The 19,638-nt window shown below is 38.4% G+C and overlaps 1 protein-coding gene across 4 annotated transcripts in view; it reads left to right on the forward strand.

Annotated features, from left to right (window-relative positions):
- LOC147380223 (multidrug resistance-associated protein 1-like) overlaps nucleotides 1-19,638 on the forward strand; it is a 96,202-nt gene that overhangs the window by 49,099 nt on the left and 27,465 nt on the right. For 3 of the 4 annotated variants that reach the window (XM_086411736.1, XM_086411703.1, XM_086411714.1), the window contains 4 exons: nucleotides 1,543-1,719; nucleotides 5,749-5,916; nucleotides 8,047-8,209; nucleotides 12,575-12,650. In XM_086411736.1, coding sequence (XP_086267862.1) covers nucleotides 1,543-1,719; nucleotides 5,749-5,916; nucleotides 8,047-8,209; nucleotides 12,575-12,650 — 584 coding nt within the window. Of the gene's footprint in view, nucleotides 1-1,542; nucleotides 1,720-5,748; nucleotides 5,917-8,046; nucleotides 8,210-8,804; nucleotides 9,140-12,574; nucleotides 12,651-19,638 lie in introns of those variants that run through there. The other variant, XM_086411725.1, reaches the window with a different exon arrangement.

A 19,638-nucleotide genomic window follows, 5' to 3' on the forward strand; every position in this document is an offset into this window, starting at 1 on the left:
TATCAGAAAATGAATTTAAGAGCAGTGAGTTCATGGAAGACAAAGGAATGTGGTGTCCAGAGCCCCCTTCTAGGGGGCTTGCCACCAGCTTTGGGAGTACATCAAACACATTAGCACCTTCGTGATGGCCTGCTGGGCTCCAACCTTAAAGGCCAGGCCAGTTCAGCCTAACAACAGAATCCCTCTGCTGGGTAATACATTTCCACAGCTCTCTGGAAGATTGACCAAATCTTTCTTGGATCTGGGTCACCATGTGACCTGCCCCTCTATCCAATCCTGCTTCTCCATTTCCTTTCCATAAGAAGTCCACAGGAATTCATCCCTCCAAAACAACTTGCACCCCAATTTCAGTGTTATGGGCCGAATTGTCTTCTCCCCATATTCATATGTCAAAGTTCTAACCCCCAATACCTAAGAATGTGATTGTATTTGGAGACAGGGTCTTCAAGGGGGCCATAAGTTAAAATAAGGTTAATAGGGTGGGCCCTTTGGCTGATATCTTAGGAGAAGAAATTAAGACACATACACAAAGGAAAGACCATGTGAAGACTGGGGAGAAGACAGCCATCTTCAAGCTAAGGAGATAGGTCTTAGGAGAAACCAACCATGCTGTCCTGGTCATGATGCCAGTTGTCTTACCATTCACATTGTGCACACTGTTCGTTTAACCCAGGGTAGGCAAGGTGCAAGCTAAGAGGCTGGAAGAAGATGCAAAGAGCTGTAGGAACTGCAGACATGTTTATTCTCTCCTGGCTGGCACAGCAGCCGTGGCAGTAGACACGCTATTTTCTCTCCTCTCACGGCTGACCCAACAGACACAGCCGTGACATAGCAGTAATGCCGCCACTTTCTAGGTGGAGCTCACATATCCCTACAGCACAAACAGCTTGTGACCAGTCAAGTACCTCATGATGTGCATGTGCAGTGCTATAAATGATCTCAGCTGTTACATAATCATTATTTACAAAATGTGGGGTGAGAGAGTCTGAACACACCATCTTGGCTAATTTACTCTCTCCTCACATGTGCCAACACCTTGATCTCAGAATTGTGAGAAAAAAAAAAAATTCTATTGTTTAAGCCACTCAGTTCATGGTACCTTGTGAGGTAGGAAGAGCTGACTAGTAAACTCGGTGTCTGCCAAAAATCTCACAGGGACCTTTGATAGAAAGGAAATGGGTTGCCTTTTCTTTCTCCAGGGGATCTTCCCGACCCAGGGATCGAACCTGGGTCTCCTGCATTGTAGGCAGATGCTTTTACTGTCTGAGCCACCAGGGAAGTCTTGGTAGAAGCTACTTGAAAGGAAATAAAAAACACAAAGTAATTCATTTGAAGGGGCCTCTAATAAAAATACATAAGATTAAAATAGGACATAAGATTAAAATATATATGGAATATATTTACATTTAAGAAATAATCTATTTTTTTTTAATTCAATTTAAGGGGAGCAAAACCACAGACAAATATGTTCCCTTTATCTGGCACATGCAAGTTCTCCTTTTCCCCTGTTAAGAGTATTTCTTTTATTTATTTCTTTTTTAGGGCTCCGTGGCTTATGTTTCCCAGCAGGCCTGGATTCAGAATTGCATTTTGCAAGAAAACATTCTCTTCGGCTCTGTCATGCAGAAGCAGCTTTATGAGAGAGTTTTGGAAGCCTGTGCTCTCCTTCCTGATTTGGAGCAGTTACCAAATGGAGATCAAACTGAGATTGGAGAAAAAGTAAGGAAAATATATTTTATCCTATGTAGGAATAACATTCCAGTCAGCTACACTAATAAAACATCTATAGCCCTTTTCCTGAGGTCTTGAAGAGCTACACAACCATAATTTTTAAAAGTTATTGTAGAAGTCCTATGAAAGAGATGGCAGTATTAAAGATGAATAATTATTTTTTATTGACTACTTGGAAAGCAGATTAAAAATCAGCAGGAAATTCTGTTGTTAGTGTCTATACAGGGAGTGAAAGCCCACCAAGTGGATCATCAACGCTTTGCTTGGTTTCTGGTGTAATGCTGTTCACTGTCTAATGAGGGAGTAGTAGTTTTGTTTCTTGTGAATCTCTTGTGCACGAAGTCAAGCCTAGGAGAGTAGCAGCAGAGCCCCCGTCTCCAGTGGCGGCACCAAGACCAGGTTCCAACAACACTCTGAGACGATGCTGTCATCATGTACCTGTTCCATGCTCACACATGCTTCCTTAGGAGGAGCTTGTTTCCCAGAGGTCATATTCTTTGTTCTATTTATTTTCATCGAGTTAATGAATAGGTATCATGCTACCCAGTGTATTGTAGTTAAAAACAAAACAAAATAATATATCACAAGTCAAATAATGAACCCCGAGAGATTATCCCCAACCCTTGACTAAAATCTCCATTAATTAAACATGAATGCAAAAGCAGCCTCTGCCTACAATTCATATATACTATGAAGATAAGTAAATAATCCTTAGTGTTTTGAATTTCTGAGAAGAGAGTTAGCATAACGTTGTTAAGCGTTTTTACCCTGGCCTCCTATTATTTGTCTTGTTATATAAATTGAAAACTATAAACGAAATTGTAGAAAGTGACAGTATTTAAAATCTAGGATGTACACTTTGCTGTACATCTGAAACTAACACAATGTTGTAAATCATCTATATTTCAATAAAATATAAAATCTAGGACAAGGTAGATCTTACCTTTTAACTAGACTTACATTGTTTTTATTCATAACCTGTTATTCTGCGGGGGTATGTTTTCAAAGTGTTAAGTAGATTTAATTTTTTGCAACCTCTGTGTTTTTTCTGGCATCTTCACTATCCCTCTAGGCAATAGCACCATAGCTAAAATTATACAGAAATGCGACTTCTTCAAACTTGTTAATACATGTTGAGCGTTTTGCTGATAAAGCCAATCTTTAATAATATGAAATAGCTAACGCATGCATGCGTGCTCAGTTGCTTCAGTCATGTCTGACTCTTTGCGACCCTACTGTAGCCCACCAGGCTCCTCTGTCCATGGGATTCTCCAGGCAACAATACTGGAGTATGTTGCCATGCCCTTCTCTGGGGGATCTTCCCTATCCAGGGATCAAACCAGCATCATTTATGTCTCTTACATTGGCAGGCAGGTTCTTTACCACTAATGCCACCTGTGAAGATGGAAATAGCTAATCGTATGTAACTAAAAAATTAAAGTGGAAAATTCAAAATGTGAAATATAGATTTAATATAGTCCTTAAGTGTTATTACCACTTATAAATTCTGATTTTTATATTTTATAATTAAATTTCTCCCAATCTAATGATGTACCTTACAAATGTAATTGAGTATTTCAGAAGGAAATCTGTTTACAGCTGTTTATGGTCCATGAGTTCGCAAAGAGTCAGACTCGACTACCAACTAAAACAATGAGATGACAAAGATAATGAATGTAGGATTTTCTTCACCTTTATTATCTTTTTCTTTGACATAATTCAGTTGAACACAAATATTTATTAATCTGTTATTTGCCTGTTTTCTACAATGGAGTACATAAGGGTGAGCAAGAAAGCTATCACTTTGTCTTCAAGGGATTGGAATCAACTGGATCTCTGCCAGTGATGTTATCAATTGCCTTTACCAGTATTTATTTGGACACTATGTGCTGGGAGTGCAAGAATAAACTAGGTAGGAGTGGGTAGGAGAATGAGATGCTGACATGAGTATTGCTATTTCTAGCAATGGATGAGTAAACAGAAAACTATAAGACAAGAAGGGAGGGAAGGAATTGCTTTACCTGAAACTCTGGGTAGAAGATTGATTTCAAAGAGTACTTGCAGTGTGTAGCTTTTGAATTGCAAAGGGAGGGCGTGGGTACCCAAGCAGAGTGAACACTCTCTGTGCAGATAGGAAAAGGCAGGCTAGTCTGATTGTCAGTCAGTCACTTGAGGGCAGCATTGGGAGAGTGGTTGAAAGATGAGTTAATGCCAAAATCTAAGTGTCTTGGATTTCTATTAAGGAATTTGCTGTTGCTCATGAATAATGAGAAGAGAAAGATGTGGCTATCCAAGATTTCTAAGCAAGATGACATTTTTGCTGGATACACGATGACAGGTCAGAGGATGGATTAGAGAGAGAAGTGATTGAGTGACGATAGCCAATGTGTGTTATATCTGTACTCAGTATTGGATTCATCCTAGATATTTTAAGCTCATTAAATGCTCATGACAAACCCATGAGTTGGAGACTGTTACAATCACACATACTCACAGATATATGTATCATATTACTTTGTTGTATTTATGTATTATATTACTTTGTATATATTTTTTTTGCTCTTGGCTCCTTTGCTAAAATATGACCTCCCCATGACAGAGGCTCAGTTTCATTTATCATTAAATCCCAAGTGCTAGCACAGCTCTCCACCCGGAGAAGGAATGGCAACATACTTCAGTATTCTTTCTGGGGAATTCCACGGAGGAAAGCAGGCTACAGTCCGTGGGGTCGCAAAGAGTCGGACATGACTGAGAGACTAGCACTTTCATATTCTTTAACAGCTCTCAGAATATATGGAGAAGGCGATGGCACCCCACTCCAGTACTCTTGCCTGGAAAATCCCATGGATGGAGGAGCCTGGAAGGCTGCAGTCCATGGGGTCACTGAGGGTCAGACACGATTGAGCAACTTCATTTTCACTTTTCACTTTAATGCATTGGAGAAGGAAATGGCAACCCACTCCAGTGTTCTTGCCTGGAGAATCCCAGGGACAGGGGAGCCTGGTGGGCTGCCATCTATGGGGTCGCACAAGGTCGGACACGACTGAAGCAACTTAGCAGCAGCAGCAGCAGCAGCAGAATATAGGAGATATTTGTTGAGTAGAGGGAAGATGAGAAAGGCAAAGAAGCAAAGGCATTTTACAATTATAGGGCACTGGTTAAGTTCTGTGCTGCATGGAGAGCTTTTAAACCAGATCTGTAAATACTAAATATAAAATAAATCAAGTAAATTGGGCCTGGCCACATAATTCTCCATACATGGCTGTACATGTCGATTCTAATTCTCACATAGAGTGATGTATATTCCTTATTCTTGCTTCTTAGAGTTGTACTTTTGCCAACAAGACTTGTAGTAATCTTTCTACAGAAGAAAATAAGACATGTTGATTACTGCTTTGATAATTTAGCTATTATTCTCAATTTCCTATATGTCAATTTAAAAATAATCAGCAGTGTCAGTATACAAATGACAGCCAAAAGTTTCCTTTAATATTCCACAGGCACAACCTTTCAGAGGTAAGGAATTGGACATTTTTTTCCTCCATAACTGTTAGTATCTACTTTTTAAAAGCAAGCAATTAAGAGAAAGCAGATATATCTGTTAATTTACACAAATTAATGGCACTAGGAAATAGAGGCTTTTGGAATTTCAGGATAAAGAAAGGTTGAACTATCAATCCTGAGTTATTACCTTTCCCTGCTACAGAAGAGAATTTGGACATAACTAATGTGTTCTTTGGGGCCTCCCAGTTGGCTCCATGGTAAAGAACCTACTTGCCAATGGAGGAGACCTGGGTTAGATCCCTGGGTCAGAACGGTCCCCTATAGAAGGGAATGGCTACCCACTCCAGTATCCTTGCCTGGAGAATCCCATGGACAGAGGAGCCTGGTAGGCAATAGTCTTTAGTGTCGCAGAGTCAGACATGACTGGAGCGACTGAGCACACACTCATGCATGCGTATGTTCTTTGACATTTACACATTTTCCCTATTTTTTTTTCTCCTGCTTCATTTTCAGGGTGTGAATATAAGTGGTGGACAGAAGCATCGAGTGTGTCTGGCCAGAGCTGTCTACAGTGGGGCTGACATCTACCTCCTAGATGATCCCTTGTCTGCAGTTGATGCTCATGTTGCAAAGCAACTTTTTGAAAAAGTGATCGGATCCTCTGGCATGTTAAGGAACAAGGTGGCCATAGCATCACATACGCTTTTGTGAGGGAAGGGGAGAATAATCTACGTAGCACTGGGCCCCAGATTCTAATACTTTATTTGTTGATGCAGAGTAGTCAAATTTCACATAAAGAATGGGATGGTGTATTGCTCTTTCACAGACTTTAATGAACATTTTAAAATCTTTACAAGTTTACTCTACTTCTGTGATTATTACCTCATTGACTCATACTGTGTTCAAAGGTGATTTACACATCAAAATGAGTGTTTTAAGTTTAGCTGACCATTTTTTTGGAAAAATGGAATTTTGTTGTATAGCACTTTTATGGAAAATAGTATTTATTATTTTTTACTTAAAATTAGATATTTTAAATATAACCTTAATAACAATCCAATTGTTCTGTGAAGGAACAAAGGAAAAAGGAATTAATATTTACCAAGTGCATATCATATTTGACATAGTTAAATATGACTAATTTGACACTAAATTAGTTCATTTAGTTCTTATAGCAAGTCTGAGATAAGCGTTATCAATACTCCTGTTTTATATATGAAGAAACTTGGAACTCATAATGACTTGATATAGCTTGCCCAATTTAAGAACCACAGAAATTTTTTTTTTTTTGGCTGTGCTGGGTCTTCACTGCTGTGCAGGCTTTCTCTAGTGGTGGAGAGCAGGGTCTACTCTCTAGCTGCAGTGCACGGACCTCTCATTACGGTGGTTTCTCTTATTGCAGAGCAAAGGCTCTGTGGCAGAGTTTCCGTAGTTACAGCACATGAGCTAATGGTTGTGGTTCTCAGCTCTAGGGCACAGGCTCAGTAGCTGTGGTACGCACAGGCTTAGCTGCTCCACAGCATGTGGGGTCTTCCCGAATTAGGGATGCAACCCATGTCTCCTGCATTGGCAGGTGGATTGTTTACCACTGAGCCGCCAGGGAAACCCCAAGAACCGCAGAGATTTTTAAAAGTCTCTCTGACTGCAGAGCCATATGCATGTATTCACATTGTGTGCTTATAGATTTATTTATACAGAGAATTCTGGAAAAAGTAAATGTATAAGATGGCAAAATAAATATTTATAATTTATAATAAATATAAACATATATTATACATTAATATACATTATATACATTATATATAAATATAATTTATAATAAGTATAAACAAATGTCTTTACTTATTGAAATGAACCCAAGATAAATCTTCTCATTCAATTTAATGTATATTATATAATAATATGGAAAGATTTAAAAATAAAGACTACGTGTTATAACTTAAACATGTTTTTGTAACACTGCATGCATGCTAAGTTGCTTCAGTTGTGTCCAACTCTTTGCCATGCCATGGACTGTAGCCTGCCAGGCTTCTCTGTTCTTGGGATTCTCCAGGCAAGAGAACCCACTAGAGTGGGTTGCCATGCCCTTCTCCAAGGGATCTTCCCAGGGCTTGAACCCAGGTCTGTTGCATCTCCTGCATTGGTAGGCCAGTTCTTCACCAGTAGCAACACCTGGGAAGCCCCTTGTAACAGTATAGGACCTTCAGAAAAGGACGCAAGAATGACAGTTATAAGACTGTTGTTAATTTGTCATAAATTTGATTCATTCTTAATGAATGAAGATTACCTGAACTAATGGGGTAAAACATTTGCTGACTTTTTTTGTTTCTGTCAAGTAGTGTATCATCATTCACTGTGAGATATTTATGTGCTATTTTAAATGGGTGCCTCCCAAGAAGTATACTCTAAAATAGTAAAGACAAAAAATAATGATTGCAGCTCTCTTTTTTTTAATTGTATTTATTTTTAGTTGTGCTAGGCCTTCATCGCTGTGCGGTCTTTTCTCTAGCTGCAGTGCACGGGCCTTCTTACTGTGGTGGCCTCTCTTGTGGAGCACAGACTCTAGGGTGATCAGGCTTTAGTAGTCGCGGCGTGTGAGTGCAATAGTTGTGGTCCCCAGCTCTAGATCACAGGCTCAGTAGTTACGGCACATGGGCTTAGTTGCTCTTCCCCGACCAGGGATCGAACCCGTGCCCTACACGGTCAGGTGGATTCTTTACCACTGAGCCACCAGAGACGCCCTGAAGCTCTCTTTAAAATAGGCATTTTGACCATCCTTTGTAACCCAAGGAATAAAATACTCTTTTTCAGACTCGAATTTTAGTGACACACAACCTCACACTTCTACCACAGATGGATCTCATTGTTGTAATGGAAAGTGGCAGAGTAGCACAAATGGGAACATACCAGGAAATTCTGGCTAAAACCAAAAATCTCACGAATTTGCTTCAGGCCTTCAGTGAACAAGAAACAGGTGAGGACACAATTAAAAATAAGCCTAAGATACAGTGTGCTAACCCATTCTGAAAGCCCATTGATTGTCTGATTTCTTACTCTGCATTTTTATTCATTCATGATTATTAAGTCAGGAGCTGAACATCTTCCTTTCTCTAGAAAAGAAACAAATACTTTGGGACACATCAGCTAAAAATCAACCTCACATACGATTTTTAAGCAAAATGTTATTCCCCAGGATCAGTTTGTTCATCTATGAAATAAGAGATTAGATAATTTATAAACTCTACTGCAAGTTTAGAATATAATGAATCTAAACATTCTGCTTTCTTTTAAATTAGATTCATATCAAATAAATAATAAATCTGCAAAATGTATTATTGCATGTTGTGGGAGAGAGACAAACGAAAAGAAAATCTGAAGAATGACAAAGGGGAATAATTGTTGTCTAACTTTTACAAAACAACAACGGAGTTTATTTACTACTAATTTTTATTTCTATAGTGTTAGCATTTTAAATTAAGATCCAAAGATGTTTGTATAAATGAAGCTGTTTGATCTTTATGTAATTAGGACACAAGGATGTTTGAAATCTAGCATTGGTTTATTTCTAGAGACCGATCATTCTCTCACTCGGAAAGCTGGATGTGCCATCGTCTCTCTTCCCAGCTATGGATGGTTTCTCATACAGACCACCATCGGGATCCTTGTGCTATCCCTTTCTGGAACACCACTGAGAAATGACTATAAAATCAGTGGACTATTTCAAAATTCCAGGCTAAAAAGAAACATAGAGTTATGTCTTAGTATTTTCTGCATGAACTGTTATCTATTAATTCACTTTACATTTTACCTGGATGTAAAAGTCAGAAAGATATGAAACCAGTTCATAATAGGATCAGTGCAATTTAGTAGTTGAATGCCATGAAATAAAAAAAAAACAAAGCCATTTTGCTGATTTTTTTTCTACGCTAATACATTAGGTATGCACTACTTTTTTTTTTATTCCTTGTTTACACTCCTTTCTCAAATTGAAATGTTCTACATGTAGATGCATTCAGAAATATCTGATGCATCATCAGATGGCTGTGGTCATTCTTAGTAAGAGAAGCACCTTATCTTTTCTTAAGGGCTAGCAATTTTGGAAATGAGCCCTTGCCTACTTGGTCAGGGGCTAGAATGAGGATGCAGTCTGTTATTGTCTCTGTCCCTAGCACTTAGGTAGCCTCATGCTAGGCACGCCATAACTGTTAAACAGATGAATCTGCCTCCATTGCTTCTACCAAAAGTATGTCTCTTCAGAGTTAATGGAATGATTTGTAATGAGCCAGTATTGCTATTTATTGCTATGAGCCAGTATTGCTATTTATTTTAAAGATCACATGAAATATAAGTTACATTACCTTGGGAAATACAGCTTTAAAAGCAGGTAATATGTAAGTTTTAAGTTCAATATTTACTTTACCATAAAATATGGAACACACTTTTGAAAGCTGTGGCTCTTGTTTAAGTCTCCAGTTTTGGAAAAAAACATCATTCCTTCCCAGCACTGATAAAACTTAAGTACACCAGTCCTCTGCGGTAACAAGTGGAAAATTTTCTTGAAGCTGGGCTGACATTAATAGATGTTACAATTTCACCATCAGAAATTTGCCATAATTAGAAAAATGTAAATGGAACTGTTTTCTAATTACTTCAGTATCGTGTCTTCTCTGTTACAATTCAGAAAGGTGGTGAGTAGAGATCATTTTTATACTGGAAATAGAATATGTTTTCTAAAGTGAATATTTCTGGGATTTTGATTTTTTGGATGCTGAGTAAAAAATATATGAAAGCTTTTAAAAAGCAGGCAAAATATTACTCATGATAATGCTAGATAGATATATGTAAAAGGTCAGCCATATATATTGTCATTTTATTACTGATTACACAGAACAGGGCAAAAAATAGATTAACTGATATAAAATTGATAATAAAACATCCCACCAAACAACTTCAAATCTAGTTACAGTTAGTGTCACATTCCTGCAGTTATTTCCCTTGGACTTGGGCCAGCTGTGTCCAGTCCTGTACTATGTCCCTGCTCTGCCTTTCCTCCCTGCTGATGACTCACACACTTGTTCTTCTTTTCCTATCATTCACCCTCTCACTACCAGAGCTGATGACAGATAAGTAGAATCTATGGGCTTCCCTCATAGCTCAGCTGGTGAAAGAATCTGCCTGCAATGCAGGAGACCCCAGTTCAATCCTGAGACAAGAAGATCCACTGGAGAAGGGATAGGCTACCCACTCCAATATTCTTGGACTTCCCTTGTGAATCAGCTGGTAAAGAAACTGCCTGCAATGTGGGAGACCTGGGTTCAATCCCTGGGTTGGGAAGATCCCCTAGAGAAGGGAAAGGCTACCCACTCCAATATTCTGGCCTGGAGAATTCCATAGACTGTATAGTCCATGGGGTCACGAAGAGTTGGACACAACTGAGCGACTTTCACTTTCTTTCAAGTAGAATTTATATTATTATTTGGCTTGGATACATCAGATCTCTAAAAATCCATCCAGCTCTGAAAAATCTACAAGTGTCACCTCATGGGAATATTATAAAACAGAATCAATCAAGAGTTAGAGAAGACTTTATCAAAAAAGATGTGAAATACAAAGGTGAATTTACATATTTATATTTAGAAGTTTAGGCTCTTATCCATACTAATAATACTTATGATAGCTAGGATATCTTGGGTATTAATTTTGTCAGTATATTCACAAATGTTTTGCTTAAATCTCTCCCAAAACCTCCTGAGGCTGCATGGTCCTGATTTTACAAAAAGAATATGTATCTTGCACAAGTTAAGACAGGTGATAAATTGCAGAATTTAAATCCTTCGCTGCCTCTGTTTCATGCCAGAGGCCAATCAAGCTCTTATACATTATATCAAATTTGTAGGAACAAGCCCACTGACTTAGAATGAAAGACAGGAAGGAGTGTGTCAATCTTTCTCTCTCTCTCTCTCTCTCTCCCCCTCCCTCTTTGTCTCTTTGACAACTTTGGGCTTTAGGCAAGTCACTTGTCCTGAATTTTACTTTTCCCTGAAAAATATGGATAAGCTTACCTATTTTATTCTCTTTATCTTATCAGGTCATTCTGATGCTCAAATTGTACAATGTATGTGAACATATTCTGTAAATTGTAAATACATAAATGTAAATGTTTATCATTATCAGCTATGAAGATGAAAATGTGCCCTAGGCAGAAGAGGCTACAACATCCCCAAATTTTCATTCTGTGAGACATAGAATCCTGTGTTTCACAGAGACACTTGATGCAAATCAGATGCTTCCTTTAAGGGCCAAATGTTTACTTCTAGAAACAAAAAGCATAGAACGCATGTAGAGAGCTCAGAAATCTCCAATTTCTTCCTTTTAAAAATAAGAAGTCTGAAATTCAAGTATTATACTGTGAAAAAAAAGACAAAAATCTGCCGAACTCTGAGATGTTTCCCATGGAATTCACTAACAGAAGTTTGAACCTCAGGGCTTCTTCAGTGGCTCAGCTCATAAAAAACCTGCCTGGAGTTTAGGAGATGCAAGAGACAAGGGACAGATACCTGGGTTAGGATGATCCTCTAGAGAAGGAAGGGGCAACTCCCTCCAGTATTACTGCCTGGGAAATCCCATGGACAGAGGAGCCTGGCAGGCTACAGTCCATTGAGTGTTAAAGAGTTGGACACGATTGAGTGCACATTCATACACACACAACTTGAACCTTATTCTTGTAGTTCTAGATGTGTGACTTTGATTTGTGTAACCTGCTTTGATTTGTGTAACCTGCTTTCTCTGTACTTTTTATCTGTAAAATAAGGATAATGTAGGATCTTCCTCACAGGGTTATTTTGAAACATTAGAGTTAAAATATGTAAAACATTTAGAATATTGCTGACAGATAGGAAGCTGTTATTAATATTACTGAAATTAGTAAGAACAAGACAGAGATTTGGGGAATTTACATTGTATTTCCTTAACAATTTTCACCATAATAGCATTTTACAATAATAAGACTTGATGATATTCCATGTTTCTTTTAAATAAAGAAAATCATTCCACTTTGGCAAATATTAAACCCTTCTGTGGAAGATCCAAAACAACTTAGCACTCTCTCTAATGTCTAAAAAAGAATTTTCTGTAGGCTTTTTCATTATAGAATTTTAGTTTTATCAAGACATTACAGGGCATTTTAGATGAGGGGGAAATACTGGGGGAAATGGAAGGGCTCCCAGTATACCTGCGAATCCAAAACACAAAGAATGATTTGTATAATCTTTCATGATATTTCTATTTTGTGCATTGGTTGCCTTTATGGATATAAAAGCACTCACCATCTTCTTCCCAGCTCATGCTTTAAAGCAAGTCAGTGTAATCAACTCCAGAACTGTACTGAAAGACCAAATCCTGGTGCAAAATGATAGGTGAGTATTAGGACGATACTCGACTCTTGGGGATTACAGACTAATTAATTACATTTTTAGCATTTAAAATGTATCCTATAAAAAAGGATCTATATGTTATGATGGATATAAAATGTACTTAGTGGTTTCCAAATTTTAAACTATAAGTTACATGGTTGTGTCGAAGTTTTTAAGTGAGATGTATGTGACTTAGTTTGGGAAACATAGTAAGTCTTAGTAATTTCTAGTCAAATTCTACCAGAAGAAATCTACTCTGATTTGTGTGTGTAAGTGCTAAAAATATCCCCCAAATGAATCTATTTAGAAAAACGAGAGGAAGGAAGGGAGAGGCGGAAGGAGAGAGGAAAGAATATGAGAAAGTGAAAGAGACAAAAAAATAATAAAACTCTGACTCTGAATTGTTATATTATACTTATTTTTCCTTTTTATAAGTAACTAAAATGAGCAGTGATTAAAGAAAATTAACCTAATCTACCCCCAACAGTTGCAAAGAGAAGATTGAAAGTAAGAAAGAAATAATAGTAATGAGTCATTTAAAAATAAGCAGCTAGAATTACTGAAAGCTGCCTTGTGTCCAAGTTGCTAATGTTGAGAGCTGGAATGAACTACAGAGACATGAATACTTTAGAATCTAATAGCTCAGGATTTTGTAGTTTCAACCTTGAATTATTTTAAAGGATTGATAGTCCTATGAATGTGTGTATGATACAGATGCTGCAGATTGGAGCTTTGTGTGTATACCAGGTTTAGATGAGTAGGTAAACTAAATTATTCCTCTTTGATCCTAAAGATCTTGGACTGCTTCTTTTTTTTTTTTTTTGGCTAGGTATTGTCATCCAGTCTCTTGACTTTAGTTACCTTTACTCCAAGTTTATATCTCCAGCCCAACTTGTCCTCTGAACCCCAGAGGTGGACCCTCCTCTTTGACATCTAATCTCAGCTCATGGCAACACTGTTCTTCCAGTTACTTAGATAAAAATATCTTGCAATCACCCTTGACCTCTCTCTTTTTCCACATCCAATTCATCATCAAATCCCCATTGGCTCTATCTTCAAAATATATCAAATAACCCAGAATTCAAACACTACTCATCAATTTCACAGCTGCCCTTTGTCCAAATCACAAAATTGTCTTCTTATGAGTCTTCCTGCCAACAGCCTGTCCCTGTACTGTCTGTTCACAACATACATCAAGTTGTTTGTTTCACAGATATGAGTCAGATCATATCAGTCTTATGTCCCAAATCTCCAAAGGTTCACATCTCAGAGTGAAATCCCAAGTCTTTACAAGGGCCTGTTAAGGGCTTCCCAGGTGGTGCTAGTGGTAAATAAGCCACCTGCCAATGCAGGTAGATTAAGAGATGTGGGTTCCCTCCTGGGTCAGAAAGATCCCCTGGAGGAGAGCATGGCAACCCACTCCAGTATTCTTGCCTGGAGAATCCCACAGACAGAGGAGCTTGGCAAGCTACAGTCCACGGGGTCACGAAGAGTCAGACACAACTGAAGCAGTTTAGCACGCACATATGCTTAAAGCCTTGGAGGACCTGAACCTGTTTATCTTTTTAATCTCAGAACCTCCTAAAGCTCATTTCACTATTCTATTCCAGCAGCCCTGACTCTGCTATTCCTGGGCAATCAGACATGCTCCTTCCCTGGGATCCCGCTAGTTAGGGCATTTTTCTCCCAGATATCCATATGGCTTATGTTCTCCCAACTTCTGCAAGTCTTTCCTCAAGTGTCACCTCATCAATGAAGACTTGTTCAACCACCCTATTTTATATCACAATATCCCTTCTGTGCTTTCCTCCCCATAATTTTTATTAATTACCTGCATAGTAGAAAATGTATTTGCTTGTATTTTGTCTTTCTCTCACCTCTAGGTTTTAAGCTTTATAAGAGCAGGAATTTTTGTCTTTTTGTTCTCTGTTACTGCCATCTAAATAACACATTTCAACTAAACACTCAATAGCTTGTAACCTAGTGTTCAATAAGCATTGTGAACGGATGAATAAATAACTAGAGACTGAAAGAACACCCAGGGAACTTTAAACTATCATTTTATTTTTTCTTACCATTATAACAGTGTTTCATTTATATGAGTGCAATTTTTAAGGGTATCCAAGAAAAGCAAATCCACTGAAGCAGAAACACTGAAGCAGACTTTGAAATTTGTGTGCTGTGGCATTTGTACACATCTCTGGATCAAAGTTTTCATTTGTATATAGTCTCACCATACACTCAATGAGTAGCTTGCTTTAAAGCTTAAAAGTGAAAAAGTCATAATTATTGTTGTAAACATAACCATACCCTCTCCTCTATAATAAATAATTTTCCTTGTTTAAAAGTCATCTTTAGTTATATCTAAATGGAACCTCTCAAAGTTTCAGGTGGACCACTTTTGCAAAATTTTTCCTTAAAAAAAGAACCCTAGTCCTTATGGAGGTTTGTTTACAGATATGGTTTCTAAACATTTATCAAGTTATGGAGGCTCAAACAGAAACCAGCTTGCCGAAAGTTACTTCTTCAGTAAAGATCACATCAAAAAGATTACCTCATTCTACTATGGTACATTCATGTCAACACAGTCTGGCCTCAAACTTACTTTTTAATTACTAAAAGTAATTAAAAGTGATAAAAGTGTTATTGGAGGTCCCTGAATCCTCCATACCATTTTTATGTTGTCTATGAAAGATCAGAGACTTATTTTCATTTCTCCAAAATATGTGCATTTCTTTACATACGTCCATGTATTTCCTACTTTATGACTTTCTATATGATCACTAGTCTAGCTTTTGTTTTTTTAATCTGCTTTACTTTTTGGTAAGACAACATGATACGGAGAAAATTTTCCTGACTTTCAACCTAACTTGTATTTCTTAAACATACTCAATTTTTTCCAATTTGTGCAGAATTAAGATAGACTAGAGATTGGAAGATACAAGGAAGTAATCGCGACAACAAATACTCTCTACAGGGGGATATACTGAGATAGAACAATGAATCTTCCTTGTGGAAGGATTCTCAGGAAAACTGACTACCCATCAAGAGAAAAGGTGGAAATGAATATGGACCAAATAATGTTTGAGAGTCTCTCCCTTTGAAATTTAAGAATTAGAATTACTTTATGACGTTCAGATCAGATCAGATCAGTTGCTCAGTCATGTCCGACTCTTTGCAACCCCATGAATCGCAGCACGCCAGGCCTCCCTGTCCATCACCAACTCCTGGAGTTCACCCAGACTCACGTCCATCGAGTCAGTGATGCCATCCAGCCATCTCATCTTCTGTTGTCCCCTTCTCCTCCTGCCCCCAATCCCTCCCAGCATCAGAGTCTTTTCTATTGAGTCAACTCTTCGCATGAGGTGGCGAAAGTACTGGAGTTTAAGCTTTAGCATCATTCCTTCCAAAGAAATCCCAGGCTGATCTCCTTCAGAATGGACTCGTTGTATCTCCTTGCAGTCCAAGGGACTCTCAAGAGTTTTCTCCAACACCACAGTTCAAAAGCATCAATTCTTCAGCGCTCAGCCTTCTTCACAGTCCAACTCTCACATCCATACATGACCACAGGAAAAACCATAGCCTTGACTAGACAGACCTTTGTTGGCAAAGTAATGTCTCTGCTTTTGAATATGCTATCTAGGTAGATCATAACTTTTCTTTCAAGGAGTAAGCGTCTTTTAATTTCATGGCTGCAATCACCATCTGCAGTGATTTTGGAGCCCAGAAAAATAAAGTCTGACACTGTTTCCACTGTTTCCCCGTCTATTTCCCATGAAGTGATGGGACTGGATGCCATGATCTTCGTTTTCTGAATGTTGAGCTTTAAGCCAACTTTTTCACTCTCCACTTTCACTTTCATCAAGAGGCTTTTTAGTTCCTCTTCACTTTCTGCCATTAGGGTGGTGTCATCTGCATATCTGAGGTGATTGATACTTCTCCTGGCAATCTTGATTCCAGCTTGTGTTTCTTCCAGTCCAACGTTTCTCATGATGTACTCTGCATATAAGTTAAATAAACAGGGTGACAATATACAGCCTTGCTGCTGCTGCTGCTAAGTCACGTCAGTCGTGTCCGATTCTGTGCGACCCCATAGAAGGCAGCCCGCCAGGCTCCGCCATCCCTGGGATTCTCCAGGCAAGAATACTGGAGTGGGGTGCCATTTCTTTCTCCAATGCATGAAACTGAAAAGTCAAAGTGAAGTCGCTCAGTCGCGTCCGACTCTTAGCAACCTCATGGACTGCAGCCCACCAGGCTCCTCCGTCCATGGGATTTTCCAGGCAAGAGTCCTGGAGTGGGGAGCCATTGCCTTCTCCGATACAGCCTTGACGTACTCATTTTCCTATCTGGAACCAGTCTGTTGTTCCATGTCCAGTTCTAACTGTTGCTTCCTGACCTGCATACAAATTTCTCAAGAGGCAGGTCAGGTGGTTTTGTATTCCCATCTCTTGAAGAATTTTCCACAGTTTATTGTGATCCACACAGTCAAAGGCTTTGGCATAGTCATTAAAGCAGAAATAGATGTTTTTCTGGAACTCTCTTGCTTTTTCCATGATCCAGCGGATGTTGGCAATTTGATCTCTGGTTCCTCTGCCTTTTCTAAAACCAGCTTGAACATCAGGAAGTTCACGGTTCACATATTGCTGAAGCCTGGCTTGGAGAATTTTGAGCATTACTTTACTAGTGTTAGTTTTGTTTTCAAATAGGGACTAAAATAATTGGAACTGTTTCAACATTTTATTCTTCATTTTGTGGTTTAATTTTGTATGGTATATATTAATTATTTTATTTCCTTAAAATCCTTATTTCTATCTTCCTTGAATAAAATAAACTGAAAATGCCATTTTAGCATCTAGACTGCCCCCTTCTGGCTTTCATGTCAGGCTCTATTAATCACTTTAATCCTCCCATACATACTCCATACTTTACAACTGTATGCTCAGATCAGGGATAATGGTTTCAGTATGTTAATTTTATATATTTTATACAAAAATATGCAGACAGGTATTGTGCCAACTTTCCCAAGGGTTTCTGAAGGACAGAACAAGACTCATTTTTAAAACTTCTCTACCAGCACAAAATAATTTGCTCTTTTAAAATTCAAATAAAACCTGTTATTCACAACAAAATGCCCAGGATCACATGCAGTATTTTTGTGGAAAAAGAATAATTAACATTGTAGTTTGGAAAAACTGAAACTTTTTGTGTAGTGTTCATTAAATTATTGGTCTTTGTTAGTTATGTCTAATTAGGATGCTTTAATTCCCTTTTAACAGTTGGGTTTCATAGCAGTTTATATCCCACTACATTAAGAATTAATTTTTTGGCTTGACACCAATGCTAAATTTGCTTATCCAAACAGAAGCCATGCCAAGGGCTTGAAGGATGATGACAGTAATTAACCCAAATCATATACCAGGAGCTATTCCAATGAAAGTGTCTGTTAAATAGTGTATCTTTTTTTTTGATGGTGAAACTGATCCGGCAAAGGGCATGTACCAAGACCTCCACAGAATGTTTCCTGACAGAAACGCCAAAGATGGGCAGGGAACAACTACTGAACTGATCAAATAGCCATTTCTTATTCTGATAAACAGAATGGGAAGCATGGAGAAATGGGGGCATGCATGTACCTCAGCTAAGAATTTCTAGAGGTCAGTTTGATATTTCATATATCAAATGACTTAAAATTTAGCGTGTCTCAAGTTCCTATGTCCCTACAAGGGACCATGAGAGATGTATAAACAGAATGAGCATTGTGACAATAATAAAGTAGGAAAAATCTGCAACAGGCATAACTTTTGATTTTGTTGAACAAGTCTTAATTTAGTAAAAAGATAAAATCTTATGTTGCCATATGACAGAATAAAATGTTATTATAGAATGATATTTGAGGTTGATTATATTTGTTGTTGTTCAGTCACTCACTCGTGTCCAACTTTTTGCAACGCCATGGACTACAGCATGCCAGGCTTCCCTGTCCTTCACCATCTCCCAGAACTTGATTAAACTCATTTCCACTGAGTCGGTGATGCCATCCAATCATCTCATCCTCTGTCATCCCCTTCTACTCCTGCCTTCAATCTTTCCCAGCATCAGGGTCTTTTCTAATGAGTCAGCTCTTCACATCAGGTGGCCACAGTATGGGAGCTTCAGCTTCAGCATCAGTGCTTCCAATGAATATTCAGGGTTGATTTCCTTCAGGATTGACTGATTTGATCTTCTTGCTGTCCAAGGGACTCTCAAGAGTCTTCTCCAATACCACAGTTCAAAAACATCAATATTTTGGCCCTCAGCCTTCTTTATGGTCCAACTTTCACATTCATACATGACTACTGGAAATACCATAGCTTTGACTGTACAGACCTTTGTTGGCAAATGTCTCTGCATTTTATATTGAGTTGCAAAGACCATGTGTACATTAAAAAAAAAAGTAAGACTGGTTATGGAGCAACATTTGAATTATGACACCACACATATTGGAGAAGGAAATAGAAACCCACTCCAGTGTTCTTTTCTGGAGAAGCTCTTGGACAGAGGAGACTAGCAGGCTACAGTCCATGGGGTCACAAAGAGTTGGACATGACTGAGAGACTCACATACACACACCACACATATAAAGACTCTAGCAGTACTCACAAGCACCTTAGCACCAGATATCTCTGGAATATTAGCATTATGAGTATTTTTCTTCAGCTTCTATTCCTCCTCTGTTTTCTTTCTTCTCTCTCCTCCTTTGTCCTTGTTCTTCTTTGTGCTATTCGGTATTTTCCAAATATTTCTTCAGCAATACAATTCCAGAAGAGTTGACAGCTCCATGGTGATGGTTGGAAATGTGTCAAGATTGAGACAGAGGAAGTGTTTTGGCCAGAGTAAGCTTTAGAAGAGGTAAGAAATAACTGGTTCAGTGCAGGGTGATTGAGATAAACAAGTAGAGATGAAGCAGATGGCAAGTAGGCTTTTTACTGTATGTATCTGGAGCTCAGAAAAG

The sequence above is a fragment of the Bos grunniens genome, chromosome 1, assembly GCF_055505025.1.
Source record: "Bos grunniens cultivar Pamir isolate PY7600 chromosome 1, Bosgru_T2T1.0, whole genome shotgun sequence".
In the NCBI taxonomy this organism is placed as follows: Eukaryota; Metazoa; Chordata; class Mammalia; order Artiodactyla; family Bovidae; genus Bos; species Bos grunniens.